Source organism: Ictalurus furcatus, chromosome 7 (genome assembly GCF_023375685.1).
Source record: "Ictalurus furcatus strain D&B chromosome 7, Billie_1.0, whole genome shotgun sequence".
In the NCBI taxonomy this organism is placed as follows: domain Eukaryota; kingdom Metazoa; phylum Chordata; class Actinopteri; order Siluriformes; family Ictaluridae; genus Ictalurus; species Ictalurus furcatus.
The window spans coordinates 30,967,664-30,981,093 of record NC_071261.1 but is presented as its reverse complement, the minus strand read 5'-3'; the positions used below and the strand labels follow the sequence as shown (position 1 = coordinate 30,981,093).

The 13,430-nt window shown below is 41.4% G+C and overlaps 1 protein-coding gene across 3 annotated transcripts in view; it reads right to left on the bottom strand.

Annotated features, from left to right (window-relative positions):
• dnm3b (dynamin 3b) overlaps window positions 1-10,877 on the bottom strand; it is a 39,594-nt gene extending 28,717 nt beyond the window's left edge. Inside the window, exons 1-7 of one of the 3 annotated variants that reach the window (XM_053629777.1) lie at window positions 10,408-10,877; window positions 9,852-10,142; window positions 6,698-6,771; window positions 3,227-3,376; window positions 2,187-2,390; window positions 813-911; window positions 76-236 (exon numbers count right to left, since the gene is read on the bottom strand). In XM_053629777.1, the coding sequence (XP_053485752.1) occupies window positions 76-236; window positions 813-911; window positions 2,187-2,390; window positions 3,227-3,376; window positions 6,698-6,771; window positions 9,852-10,012 (849 nt within the window). In that variant the 5' untranslated portion in view covers window positions 10,013-10,142; window positions 10,408-10,877. Of the gene's footprint in view, window positions 1-75; window positions 237-812; window positions 912-2,186; window positions 2,391-3,226; window positions 3,377-6,697; window positions 6,772-9,851 lie in introns of all 3 variants that reach the window. The other 2 variants (XM_053629778.1, XM_053629776.1) reach the window with 2 other exon arrangements.
• Between the last annotated feature and the right edge of the window lie 2,553 nt (window positions 10,878-13,430).

Here is a 13,430-nt window from a genome sequence, read left to right as displayed (position 1 = left end):
TTTCCGACATCAAAGTCAGACAGAGGAGTTTTTACGCTTTGCGGTTTCTCAGACATGTTGTGTTTTAGATGCTACCTGATTGAGGGCTTTCTGCAGATGAGGTGTACCCATGCTGTCAGCCAGGTGTCTGTATGCAGGATGAGACAGGAAGAACTTCCTCTCTGCAGCCAGAGCCGCTTTAATGTCCTTCCTTCCTTCAATATCCTTCTGACTGCGGTTCACCACCCCGATATAACCTGAGACAGAGGGCAAGGAAGAGAACGGCATGAGAGATCAGTGTGTGTGTGTGTGTGTGTGTGTGTGTTCTGTTTAAATGCTGCTGCAGTCCGAGGTGTGAAAGTAAGTGCGCTGGATGTCTACTATCAAACCACTTAGAGAAACATTACGATGTTTTTGAGACGGGAAAGCATCATTTTAGATAAAATGACTCGTTGTTAAGGATGAGTAAATGGTATTTTGTCTTCAACTGATGAAGTCAAGCTTTATTATTATGCACATTGGAGCCTAGAACAACAGATGTACAGGGCTGAGATTTGTGTGTGTGACCTTTATATTATTCTAATCCAAATACAGGTAATAAAGCAAGACACAGTACAGAAAATTATAGTAGGAGGTACATAAGGGCGATTCCACAATTGGGGCGTCATTTGCCTCGCGTTAGAATATTAAAAAAAAAACCCTACATGAATAAAATCTACAGAACTTACAATTCAGCATTTTGCCTATCCCAGCTCACGTCAGAAATACGCACGTTCTTTTAAAACCCACTTATGGACTCAGCCATAAAAGCTGAAGAATGATCTTGGGCTCACCCCTCCGCAGAGGAAGCAGCTTGTTCTCCAAAACATCTCGAGCATCAGTGCCCTCATCCATCAGGTCCAGTTTAGTGATCACGCCAATCGTCCTCAGACCTACAGCAGGAAACGTCACAGGTTACGAGTATTGTCACGATATCTTACAGGTACTATAGCTGACGTAGTTTAAAGTCAAACAGTAATGGTTGGATGGTTTGTAAATGTGGTTTGTTGCAGATTTGCAAACAGGACATAACCTCTATAGTCACCTTGGACCGTTATATCAACACTTACCTGAACGTTATGCATATTCAGAGTTGGGTTACGTTGATTTTCTGGATTTCAGAATATTAAAATCACTTGTGCATAGTACAGGCCTATAAGAGTGCCAGGTTTTTGGATGGATGGATGGATGGATGGATACAGTTCTGGTTGCTTAAGTTTTAATTTTACAAAAGCTTGCAGTTAATTATCATGCCATACGTGCTTATAGACGACTGATTGAAGTCGTGGGCTGCGTCCCAAACCGCATACTTGCCTACTATATAGTAGCTGAGACGCATGTATTTCTCCTACTGTATAGTCGGTAAGTACACGGTTTGGGACGCAGCCGTGCTCTCTTGTTTGCCGTTAAACGGTCGAGCGCTGCCGTGTGTGTACGTGTCCTGTCAGAGAATGCGGTGAAAACTCTCACACGACGTTAATAGTGTGATTAAGGTGTGTACATGTCTGTAACGTGACTAAAACAGGAATACTCCACACGTCTTAATTCCATGTGTGTTCACTTCGAGTATGACTTTAATCAGATTAAGGTCATCGATAATCTCTGTTTACATGCCAGTTTCTTAATCAGAGTATCGTCTTAATCGGGTTCATATCGGATCATTGCTGTCCGTGTAAACGTACCGAATGACAGTTTAAAACCTTATGAAAACCACGACTACACAGTTTACTATAATTTGGTTACGGCAAACTGTCAGACAGTGGTGCTTAGACTTAATACTGCTCCTCACACAAAAGCAGAATCATGCGTCAGAATCAACTAAGACCCACCTCTGTTTGACTCTCGCGTAACTTCTGAACAGCACTTAAGTTTATAATTACACCTAAGGGCTGAATATAGATGTGCACGATTTCCATATTTAAATTTCCCCCAAAAACATCAACCCTCAACTCCCCTTGACTAGTGTGGAAAAGAAAGACGTCATCCTGATTCAAAGCCCATCACGAGTCTTCACATGTTACAGGTGCAACCATTAAGCACAAAACCCACATTTCACATAAAGAAACATTCGTCATTGTTTTAGGTGGAAAGATCGAACCTGCGCTGGACCTTCAGAACACAGAGCGAACTCGTTAATTAACGTATGTCTCCAGTCGTAGCTGTCTCACCCTGAGGATCCACGTCTTTAGCCAGTTTGAGGGCGTCGGAGTTGGCCAGGTCGGTGTTGGCGGGTGTGACGGCGAGGATGAGGCAGCTCTCTCGGCTGATGAACTGCATGATCATGTCGCGGATCTGCTGCTCGATGTCTGCTGGCTGGTCTCCCACGGGCACCTTGGTGATCCCCGGCAGATCGATCAGAGTCAGATTCAACACTGCACGGATGAAAGAAGATCCTCAATTCAATTTATAACCCAATTACATCTTTATTTTACCGGCTTTCTGAATCCGCAGTGTAACACCAGAAATCTAGGGTCCAGACACCTGATGAGTAAAACAAACATCGGCAAAGTTACACACCCTGAACTGGATCAGAGGAAAAAGAAACAAAATGCTAGCAGCAACAAGGCATTACATAAGTGCCGCAATGTAAACGTCCATTCGTCTATAGGTCGTTAGCACATACGAGTGAAATATACACAAGTGAAAATAATTATTTATTTATTTCGTTATATAAAAATCTAGATTTAAATGTTTGTAATGAGTGCATGATATATTTTGCCCACCACACAGTATGACGCCTCCACCGAGGCACATGCTTTTGAATAACCTTTAAGAAATTGCCTTCCGTTGCCTAAAATAAATCCCGTTATTTTGTGTTTTGTTCATGGGGAAATGGGCGGAAGTGCATTGACTGCATTTATATTTTAGCCAGTGCAGTGTGGGCCGAGTGCCAAGAGCTGTACTCTTCAAACTGGCACGACACTTTCCGAATACTACCCTGCCCTGTGATGATTCTTTCCTTTCAACGCTCAGATCTTTTTATACCTTATTTTGTAAAAAAATAAAAAAATAAATAAATTTTAAAAATTCATTATTTACCCACAGGATCACACGGTGAAATTAGACAGAGATGCACTCTACATACAGTAACTCTACAATGCACAAACATAGCTAATGATGAATATCCATAATGCCCGCTAGCCTCTATTTATTATTGATTAGCAGTGATGGCAGTAAGGCTTTAAAGTGTGTAAACAGTGGAAAGTACCATGTGGAGAAAACACCCTCAAGTTGATAGGAATTGGTGAGATGCCCTTATTGGCTCCAGTGACGCGGTCGGTTTCAGCCTCGATCTCCTGACGCACCTCATCAAAATCGGTGAACTTCTTCCCTTTGCAGTGAAGAAACTCGGCCCATTCTGCAAATCCACACAAATGAGAAGACGCGGGTTTTACAAGACGCGTAAGCCGGATATCTGAACTTGTTTCGCTTTGTGGAACTGTGCACAAATGAACTTGTAGATACAAATCCCCTCGCATTGTTCTGCAACTCTGCCTTCAACAGAAAAGTCCTTGTCAATGTCATTCGTCATTAGCCCTCGGGGAAATTCCTTTTAATTGCTATTTTATGGCCTCCTTTATTCACCGGCTCAAGCGAATTTTGCCCGAGAGTTAACACGGACTGCGAAGCCTGCATTTCTTTTTCAACATGGTGGGAAAAAATGCTCATAATACATGAATGCTGGACCCTTTAAACGGTATTTATATAAAACAGGACCGCATTCAGACCACAAATGTCCAGACAGTGTGAGTTTTGCCTAAAACTGAGTTTTACTTACTGCGATGCCGTGCGATTCTGAACTTGGACTTATTTCTTGCACGACATTAGTATTCGTGACTGTCAAACAGTTTGATGTAGCCACAGTATTCTGAAATTCATGTTTTGGGCCGTGAATACGCTCAGAAAACTATAGAAGGCCATTTTTAGGTCAATATTAAATTAATATAGAAAGACAGAGAGAGATGTAGATGGATGGATGGATGGATGGATCCAGTGTCTTCACATCCAGGTACATGAAGTACAGTCACAATGCAATATAACAAGTACAACACAATACAATAAGTACCAATAAGGTAATATAACACTATCAGTTATCAATGAATTCACATTATTTTCTCTCTAAAGTCCACAAAAACCTTTTTTCTGCACAGAGGACGTTGCCAGAGACAGCATCTCTTCTACTGCTTACTTTGGACACGCCAATCAGCCTACCAGGCATGTCTTTGGACTGGGGGAGGAAACCGGAGTACCCGGAGAAAACCCCCACAGCACGGGGAGAACATGCAAACTCCGCACACACAGGACCACGGTGGGAATCGAACCCCCGACCCTGGAGGTGTGAGGAGAACGTGCTAACCACTAAGCCACCGTCATGGATGAAATTATTAACAACGACATGTACGTGTAGCAAATGAGTGCTTGGTCAGCTCAACACCAGCGTTATTTTACTAACTCACCGACTCAAAACAGCATGATAAAACAGTGCGTCCTTTGCATGCATTATGTTTTCAAGACCTCGGTTTGCTGTCACATGGCTTCATTAAGTCGCGCTGGATCGAGTGCTATTTTACAGTCGAACCTGCTGAATAGTGAGCGCGGAAGCCGTATTGTAAAATCAAACCGACTTGCGGTGACTCATGTGACGATTAAAACAAGGACTATAAACACAGCGGTTTGTTTTCTTTTTCATTTTTAAAATCGAGTCTTTCTTTTACGTTACATCGTCTTACATCTGACAGCGAAGGGGAAAAAATAGTGAACTGCTTCTTCAGTCTGGATTTTCTATCCCCGATTTCGTCATCTTTAAAGGCAAGTGTTCGGGTTTAGAGACAGTGGTACGTCCCCGAAATGCACGAATCACGCAGGAAACTACTCTGTTCAAACGTAATAGCGCAACGGAATTCACTAATATGTACTGGATATGACACACAAATCAGCAGGAATTTGAGTTTAAAAATATGTACATCTCCTCTCATTATCCTGCACGTGGCTACTCATCTGAACCACTTCCAAAGTCATGAGAGGAACTCGACAAGGGAACTTTAAAATGAGTACTGGGACACAGGGCTTGTCATGTCATGTCATGTCATGTCGTCATAATAAAGGCAACTTGGGCTGTATCTAGTGGCCTATATCCATGTACCTACCTCCATGTATTCCTAATTTTACATTGCTCTTTGAGTTGAGATTGGATGAATGAAACAACCCAAGCTAGCTGGCAAGAAAACAATATTGCTAACGCTATAACACTCTAACTTTAACTCATATATAACTATAACTATAACTACAGCAACAGCTAATCACAGCCGTGCCGATATTCAGTATAACGCGACGGTTGTGAGAGCGTTTAAGAATTTGAATAAGAACATGAACATGAATTTCTAAAAACAGATTCATAAACAAGACATTAGCAACGGGTAACCGACATTTCGGATAGAATACGGCCAACTAAATCGTTCATTGGTGCTCAGCGAATGGAAATAGATCCCGAAGAACCCACACTCCTAGCTAGCTAGTCAGGTAGCTGAATATCTAGCTCACATCGACTTGTACATTCCTGTTAAAAGATGCAGCTGGTGAAATTTCGCTGATGATCGTTCATATTTTAAATCGGAAGTTACAGTTTATTCATGAAAAACGTCTCGTTCGCCGTGCCCACTTGTGGTGTTGCTAAGTCTGCTGTAGTAACGGTTTACAACAGCTGAAAGAATCGGAAGTACAAGCCTGGATAAGCAACACAAAAGACGAATATAACAGTTGGTGATGTCGCATGCTTGGTGCAGTTATCGCAAAGCAAGGGATCTGCAACCAAATATTAAGTGTTATTTACTTTCATTTACTTTAAGACTACCCGCTCCAATACATTTGCTCACCTAAAAATCGGCTGGTCTGCCACCAAACGTGCCACGTTCTGAGTTGTTCAACACGTCCAGACCTATCGTCTCATATTTATCTTTTTACGTCAAACCCAAACGTCTTCAGCGTATAGCAGAAACGGCCTTGCCGTTCCAATACTTTCGGGTGGGACGGTATAGCAATTCCATACATCTGATTAACAAACGCAACCGATTAGGATTATGTCTGTTTCACTACGGCACGTAGCTAAACAACAACCTCATTGAAGTATGACGTTCACCGTGTGAGGAAATCCCAATTAGCTAGCTAGCTAGGTGTTAGACGTCTCCAAGTAGACCGAGTGCATTTGTTAAACTAGATACTTTCACAACCATGAGCTCTTACAAAGAATCCCAAATACAATCTTTTTTTTTTCTTTTCCAACCACATTATATTTGCAGTGCAATTTTAAAAAAAAGATTTAAAACCTGATTGGTCATCTTTATTCGGTTCTTTGCCGGAATTTCCACCGTTTTCTCACACCACCTCACAAATATCCGTTACACAACGTTACACACTGGTTCATGTGTAGCGTTCATCTGTCCACGTAGCATTAGAGCACTGCAAACTATAACATGCTAGCCTAATCTTACAGCCCCAAGACCCTACGACTTTCCTTATAGTCAAATATTAACGTTGTACCGAGACTAGAAAAGTAAAGACACATAGGGATCCTTAAAGGTCCAGGTTAAGGAAATACATTACCTTACGTGACTAATCTATCAGAGAAATCTGAACAGAAAGCTCACTGTTTTTATGTGTTTACGTAGGTCAGGCCGCTCACCTGTGACAGAGGTGATGAGCTGCAGCACCAGTGGCCTGCGGGTGACGATGCCAGAGCCTCTGGGAAGAAAATCCCTAAATAAAAGAACAAAGAAAAGCGAATTTAATGACAGTAATTTAGAACGAGAACGTGAGAGTGGGCGAACGGGTGATAAATGATTCGACAGCGTTTATTCTACATGAACTCTCACACTAGAAGAATCTTTCATCCGACCCTGGGTTTTGATCGGCCGCGACGGGATGAAAAGGGAACTTGAAAGGCATTAGGCTGCGTGCTAGAGATACCGTCGCTGTGGAGGAGCGTCCTGAGGCGAGGTCAATTTTAGATGCTCTTTTGATATCAAAGACAACCAAAGCAGCTCTTTCACTCAGCATAGCGTTTAGATTTTTATAGCATTTTAGACCACAGTGCTGTTATATTCTCAATTCTGATTGGTCAGACGTTGATTTATAACGAACAGATTTTTTTTTTTTTATGTGTTATTATTTAACAAAAGCGGTTTCTGTAAGGAGGCGTCTATGGAAGATTTGTGGAAAGTGTCTCGTGTGATTGTGACAAGAGGTTTTCCGCCATCTGGAACTCTGTCAGGACAGAGGAGTTTACGATTATTATTATTATTATTATTATTATTATTATTACGACTGATATAATGTATAAGAGAACAGGATTGAATTTGTTTCGCAGATGAATCAACATTAAATGCATGACGTGTCATTCTTGAAGCTCTTTAAAACGCCCCCAAGTGTTTTCTTTCTTACATAATATACCATAGAGAAAAATAATACAGCTTGTCAAACACACACACATATTTTTCTTCTGTATGATTTGAGAGTGTGCGGTTTGACTATTCAGTGTTTGGGTGTATGTATGTGTGTGTGTATGTGTGTGTGTGTCTGCTAAGTGTTGAGAGTGGTGATGAGTAGGAGGTCTATTCTGTGTAATTTCCATCAGCAGTGAAACATGAAGTGAGATTTTAGCACAGCAGAAGCTGCAGGGTTTCTCATCACTGACAGAAACCAGTGGGCAAACGATCAAGTATTTTAAGTACTCTGGCCTGATATACTGAGATTGGATTGTCCATTTGTTTCTATACGAGCAAGTACAGGTGCGTCTCAAAAAATGAGAACATCGTGGAAAAGTTCATTTTCTCCCCCCGTTATTTAATTCAAACAGTGGAACTTTCGTATATTCTAGATTCGTTACACATAAAGTGAAATATTCCACGCCCTTTTTTTTGTTTGTTTGTTTACAGCTCATGGAAATCAAAAATCCAGTATCTCTAAATATTATAATAAAGAAGTTATAATACAGAAATGTGGACCTTGTGAAACGTATGTTAATTTATGCACTGATACTCGGTCGGAGTTTTAATCCTACTGTATGAATGACTGCATCAGTGCGGCGTGGCATGGAGGCGATCAGCCCGTGGCACTGCTGAGGTGTTCTGAAGCCCAGGTTGCTTTGATAACGGCCTTCGGCTCGTCTGTACTGTCGGGTCTGGTGTCTCTCGTAGATTCTCTATGGGGTTTATGTGTAATGAATCTAGAATATATGAAAGTTCTACTTTTTAAATTAAATTATGGGGGAAAAAAATTTACATTTCCACAATATTCAATTTTTTTTTTTATACAATTTTAGGCTTTTGGGTAAGGAATTAAACACTCCATGTCACACTGTTATAGGGACGTAATCATCGAGGAGGAGGTGATGAAACAGCCACTTTTACCACCCGGAAGTTAATTATTTTCCTAACGCGGCATTCCCGTAGTGTTTTATTCCTCTTATACCACAGCCCTTAGCCAATGATTACAATATTTCTTAATCTCTTTATAGTTATGTTTACTGCTGTGGAAACATCTTTGTTGGAAAACTTGAAGTTACAGCTTTACGTCTGACCGTTACAAAGAGCGGACACCGGAGACTCCTTCCAAAAATGTTATGTGATGTGAACGTAAATCTCCTTATAAAGAACTCTGCCATATCAGTGTAACGATTATACATGTTGTTGTTGTTGTTGTTGTTGTTGTTGTGGTTTAAAACTGTAGAGTGTCTGTTACTATATTAGACCGAGCGTATTGATATAAACCTGTGATTTGTGAGCTGCACTACTGTCAGAGCTGCTGCCCTAGAAAATGAAAACAGCACCTCCTGACCAATCAGAATCAGGAATTCTGGATCGGATTTATTCTTCCACCGTGCCGTTGTTGAATTCTTGAAGGATTCATTTTCTATCACAGCAACTCAGATAGCAGCGCAGCTGCAAATCCCAGGTTTATATTAATGTGTTCGTTCTGATATGTTATCATTTCTGTATTAAAAACTCACACAAGGACTCGTGAAAAAAAGTGATGTAGCCTATCAAAAAAAAAACAAAAAAAAAAAACATGTGTACAGTACTTGTACCTTTTCTGTAAGGGAAGAGAACCTTGTTTTGGATATCTCTAGCGCTACGTAGAACCTTTCAGATGGAAATCAGTGTGACAATCCTAAGTAAAAAGATGCTAAGTGGCACCTTTTCTGGTTACATTTTCCATACCGCTTATCCTACACAGAGCTGTGGGGAGCCTGGAACCTATCCCAGGGAACTCAGGGGCACAAGGCGAGGAACACCCTGGACAGGGTGCCAACCCACCACAGGACATAATCGCACACACACACACACACATTCACACACTATGGACACTTTGGAAATGTCAATCAACGTCCAGAGCATGTCTTTGGACTGAGGGAGGAAACCCCCGAAGGACGGGGAGAGCATGCAAACACCATGCACACAGGGCAGATCCAAACCGCCTGGCTAGATTTCCTGAGACTAATTTTTCTCCTTGAACCTTCAACGGTTTTGTGCCTCGCTCTGGATAAACAGAACCGTAAATACGGACTGCCCTCCAGTACTCGCTCCGAAATAAAGCTGTGATTAAGGATTAAACACGTGAGGTACTTTTCATTGTTTTTAAAAATGTAAAACATAAACACTAAAGGTCCTCCATCCCAGCCCTACAAGCAAAGATAGAGCTCAAAGAGTATTATTTTCCCCTGAGTGTAAAGAGTTTCTATGAGCTTCACAGGATGTTCGCGCAACATTTTTCAAAGGATTATTTACAGACTGGTCAAGAATCATCTCAGCAATAAATACAGCTGGAATACAGCTTACTTTCCCACGAAGTTCTCCAGCACGGAGCTCTTTCCTGCGCTCTGGCCGCCCACCACGGCGATCTGCGGCAGGTCGAGGTTACAGCTCTGCCCGATGCTGCTGAAGGCGTCCTGCAAACGGTTCACCAACGGGATCAGCTCCTCCATGCCTCGGTTCCCCATGGCACCCGCGGGAGAGAGAGAGAGAGAGAGAGAGAGAGAGAGAGAGAGAGATTTGGGGATGCAGGGATGAGCTAGCGAGGATGCTGATGCTGACCTTTGCGCATCAAGAGGCCAATGAGCGTCGATTCCGCTGAGGAGCAGAAAGACGCAGAAGGATGTAACTGCGCAGTCGGTTCACACTGGTCCTTTTTCAAGGGCATTGAAGGGAAATCAGGATCAGGAAACGGATGCATTACGCGATACTTTCCAATGACAAGCACGGTTTAATTGCTGAGCACATGAAAATAGGTTAGAATTTAAACAGATATCATTATCGGGTCGGTTGGGAAAGGATGCCCGAGCGCACACAGATCGACAGATAATCCCACATCCAAGAAAAAAAAAAAAACCCTTACCGTTATTCCAGCCTCAAAACAACACCGCAGACCTTTAATTCCCAAAGATTAATCCTGTTTCCAGACTGAGGCAGAGTGCAGATGTACAGCGACAGGGTTCTTTTTCTCAAGGCCTGCCCCTGGGTTTGTTTATAACGGGTTAAACCGCGGGCGCACCTGCGCGTCAGAGGGACATCTCGTCCCAAACCTGAGACTATGTAATTCTCCAATGACAGATTACTCGCCCCTTTAACGCAGCCGCACTGATGACGCATGACGCTGTGCCGTGATCGGCACGCAGTCTGACCAATGACAGAGCACACGAGCCTTTCTGCGCGATCCTATAGGCTGAACGTGAGCGAAAACAAATCCACCCCCTTCTTCCGCCGCCTTCGTCTCTCAGCCGTGCGCAACGCGTCATGCGCATCGCGGGGGTCGCACAGGAGGCGCAATTAGGCCTGTGTGAGGACACAATAACTTATACATTTTTATTCTATGATATACATGCTGATAGCTGTAGTATTTTGGATTTGAAGAATGAAACATAAACAATAATAAATCATATTTCTGTTTAAGAATTAGTGGTCTGTAATTTTTAAAAAAAAAAAAATGGCCCCACCTACTGTGTGGAAATTAAATCTCATGATTCTATAATTCTCACAAGGATGTAAGGCGAGTGTTTGTGTGTGTGTATTGGGGGGGGGGGGGCGGCTGGGTAGCAGGAGGATGGCAAAATGGTTCAGTTGCCACTCCCCATCCTTCTGATGTCCTTATGGTCAAAAAAAAAATGCTGTGAAAATGCCCTCTAGGGTGTTCCCACTGTAAATAAAATGTTATATTTGATCTGCTAATAGATAAAATATGACAAAGTGCCCTCTAGGATGTTCCCACTGTAAATAAAATGTTATATTTGATCTGCTAATAGATAAAATATGACAAAGTGCCCTCTAGGGTGTTCCCACTGTAAATAAAATGTTATATTTGATCTGCTAATAGATAAAATATGACAAAGTGCCCTCTAGGGTGTCCTACTGTAGATAAAATATGACAAAGTGCCCTCTAGGATGCCCTTACAGTAAAGACAATATGATAAAGTGCCCTCCAGGCTGCCCTTACAGTGAAGAAAATATGACATTATGCCCTCTAGGGTGCTCCTACTGTAGATAAAATGTTATATTTGATCTGCTAATAGATAAAATATAACAAAGTGTCCTCTAGGGTGCCCCACTGTGGATAAAATATGACAAAGATCCCTCTAGGGTGCCCTTACCGAGAAGAAAATGTGACAAAGTGCCCTGTAGGGTGCTCCTACTGTAGATAGAATGTGATAAAGTGCACTCTAGGGTGCTGCTAGTAGATAAAATATGACAAAGTGCCCTCTAGGATGTTCCCACTGTAAATAAAATGTTATATTTGATCTGCTAATAGATAAAATATGACAAAGTGCCCTCTAGGGTGTTCCCACTGTAAATAAAATGTTATATTTGATCTGCTAATAGATAAAATATGACAAAGTGCCCTCTAGGGTGTCCTACTGTAGATAAAATATGACAAAGTGCCCTCTAGGATGCCCTTACAGTAAAGACAATATGATAAAGTGCCCTCCAGGCTGCCCTTACAGTGAAGAAAATATGACATTATGCCCTCTAGGGTGCTCCTACTGTAGATAAAATGTTATATTTGATCTGCTAATAGATAAAATATAACAAAGTGTCCTCTAGGGTGCCCCACTGTGGATAAAATATGACAAAGTTCCCTCTAGGGTGCCCTTACCGAGAAGAAAATGTGACAAAGTGCCCTGTAGGGTGCTCCTACTGTAGATAGAATGTGATAAAGTGCACTCTAGGGTGCTGCTAGTAGATAAAATATGACAAAGTTCCCTCTAGGGTGCCCTTACAGTGAAGAAAATATGATAAAGTGCCCTCTAGGCTTCCCTTACAGAGAAGAAAATGTGACAAAGTGCCCTGTAGGGTGCTCCTACTGTAGATAGAATGTGATGAAGTGCACTCTAGGGTAATGCTAGTAGATAAAATGTGATAAAATGCACTATAGGGTGCTGCGAATAGAAAAAAAAATATGATAAAATGCCATCTAGGCTGTCCTTACATGTCCTTAATGGAGCATTGAGCTTCAAAAAGGACGGAAAAGCACCAAGCGACAATAAAACTAGTCCAGTGTTGTATATATTCAAGCTTTCCAAAGCCTTGCAGGAGCTTTCTGTGAGGAATCAATCGAAATTTAACGTAATCATATAAATCTGCTTTAATTGTCCCGACGGAGTTTATGAGAGAAGCGGTGTAATGATGTCTGATTCGTGAGTGAATCGTTTGTATAATGAGTCGGTTCATTTCAATGAATTGGAGAATCCTGTTGATAAAACCAGTCTGAATGATTCATTCCCGAATAGAACCGATTCGATTTTCGAGTTCAACTCACTGATTCAATGATCCTGTCACTGTTTTAACTAATTTCCACATTTCTTTCTGGAGCTGCTGGTGTGTGGAACTTATTATTCACTCCATGAATAATAATAATAATAAAGTTCATCGTTCTTGGTATTTGGGGAATAAGAAATTACAAGTGGACAACTTATAAAGATATCCAGACAGAGTTTCTATAGTGTCTGTGTATGAGAGAGAGAGAGAGAGAGAGAGAGAGAGAGAGTACAATGGTATTAATTACTTGCACTGTATATATAGTTATTTGTATATAGTTATAAATGCATAATTTCAGTTAATTTAATAAACTGTTGAAATTTTGTTCTTTATAGTCTCTTATTGAATATGCAATAATTGTTATGCTTATTGATAATGACTGCTTTTACATGTGGCAATAAGAAAGGATAATTGGGGGGTGGGGGCTTGGGGATCGGAGTACAAATTAGCCAGGGGGGCCAGAAACCGTAAACTGAAACACCCTTAACCCTTTCATGCATAAATTATTTATACGCATATCCACAGCATTCTTTAGATTTGTACTTAAAAATTGCATGATATATGAATTTTGATTCTAATTATCACGTATATGTATTAAAAAGTAAATGG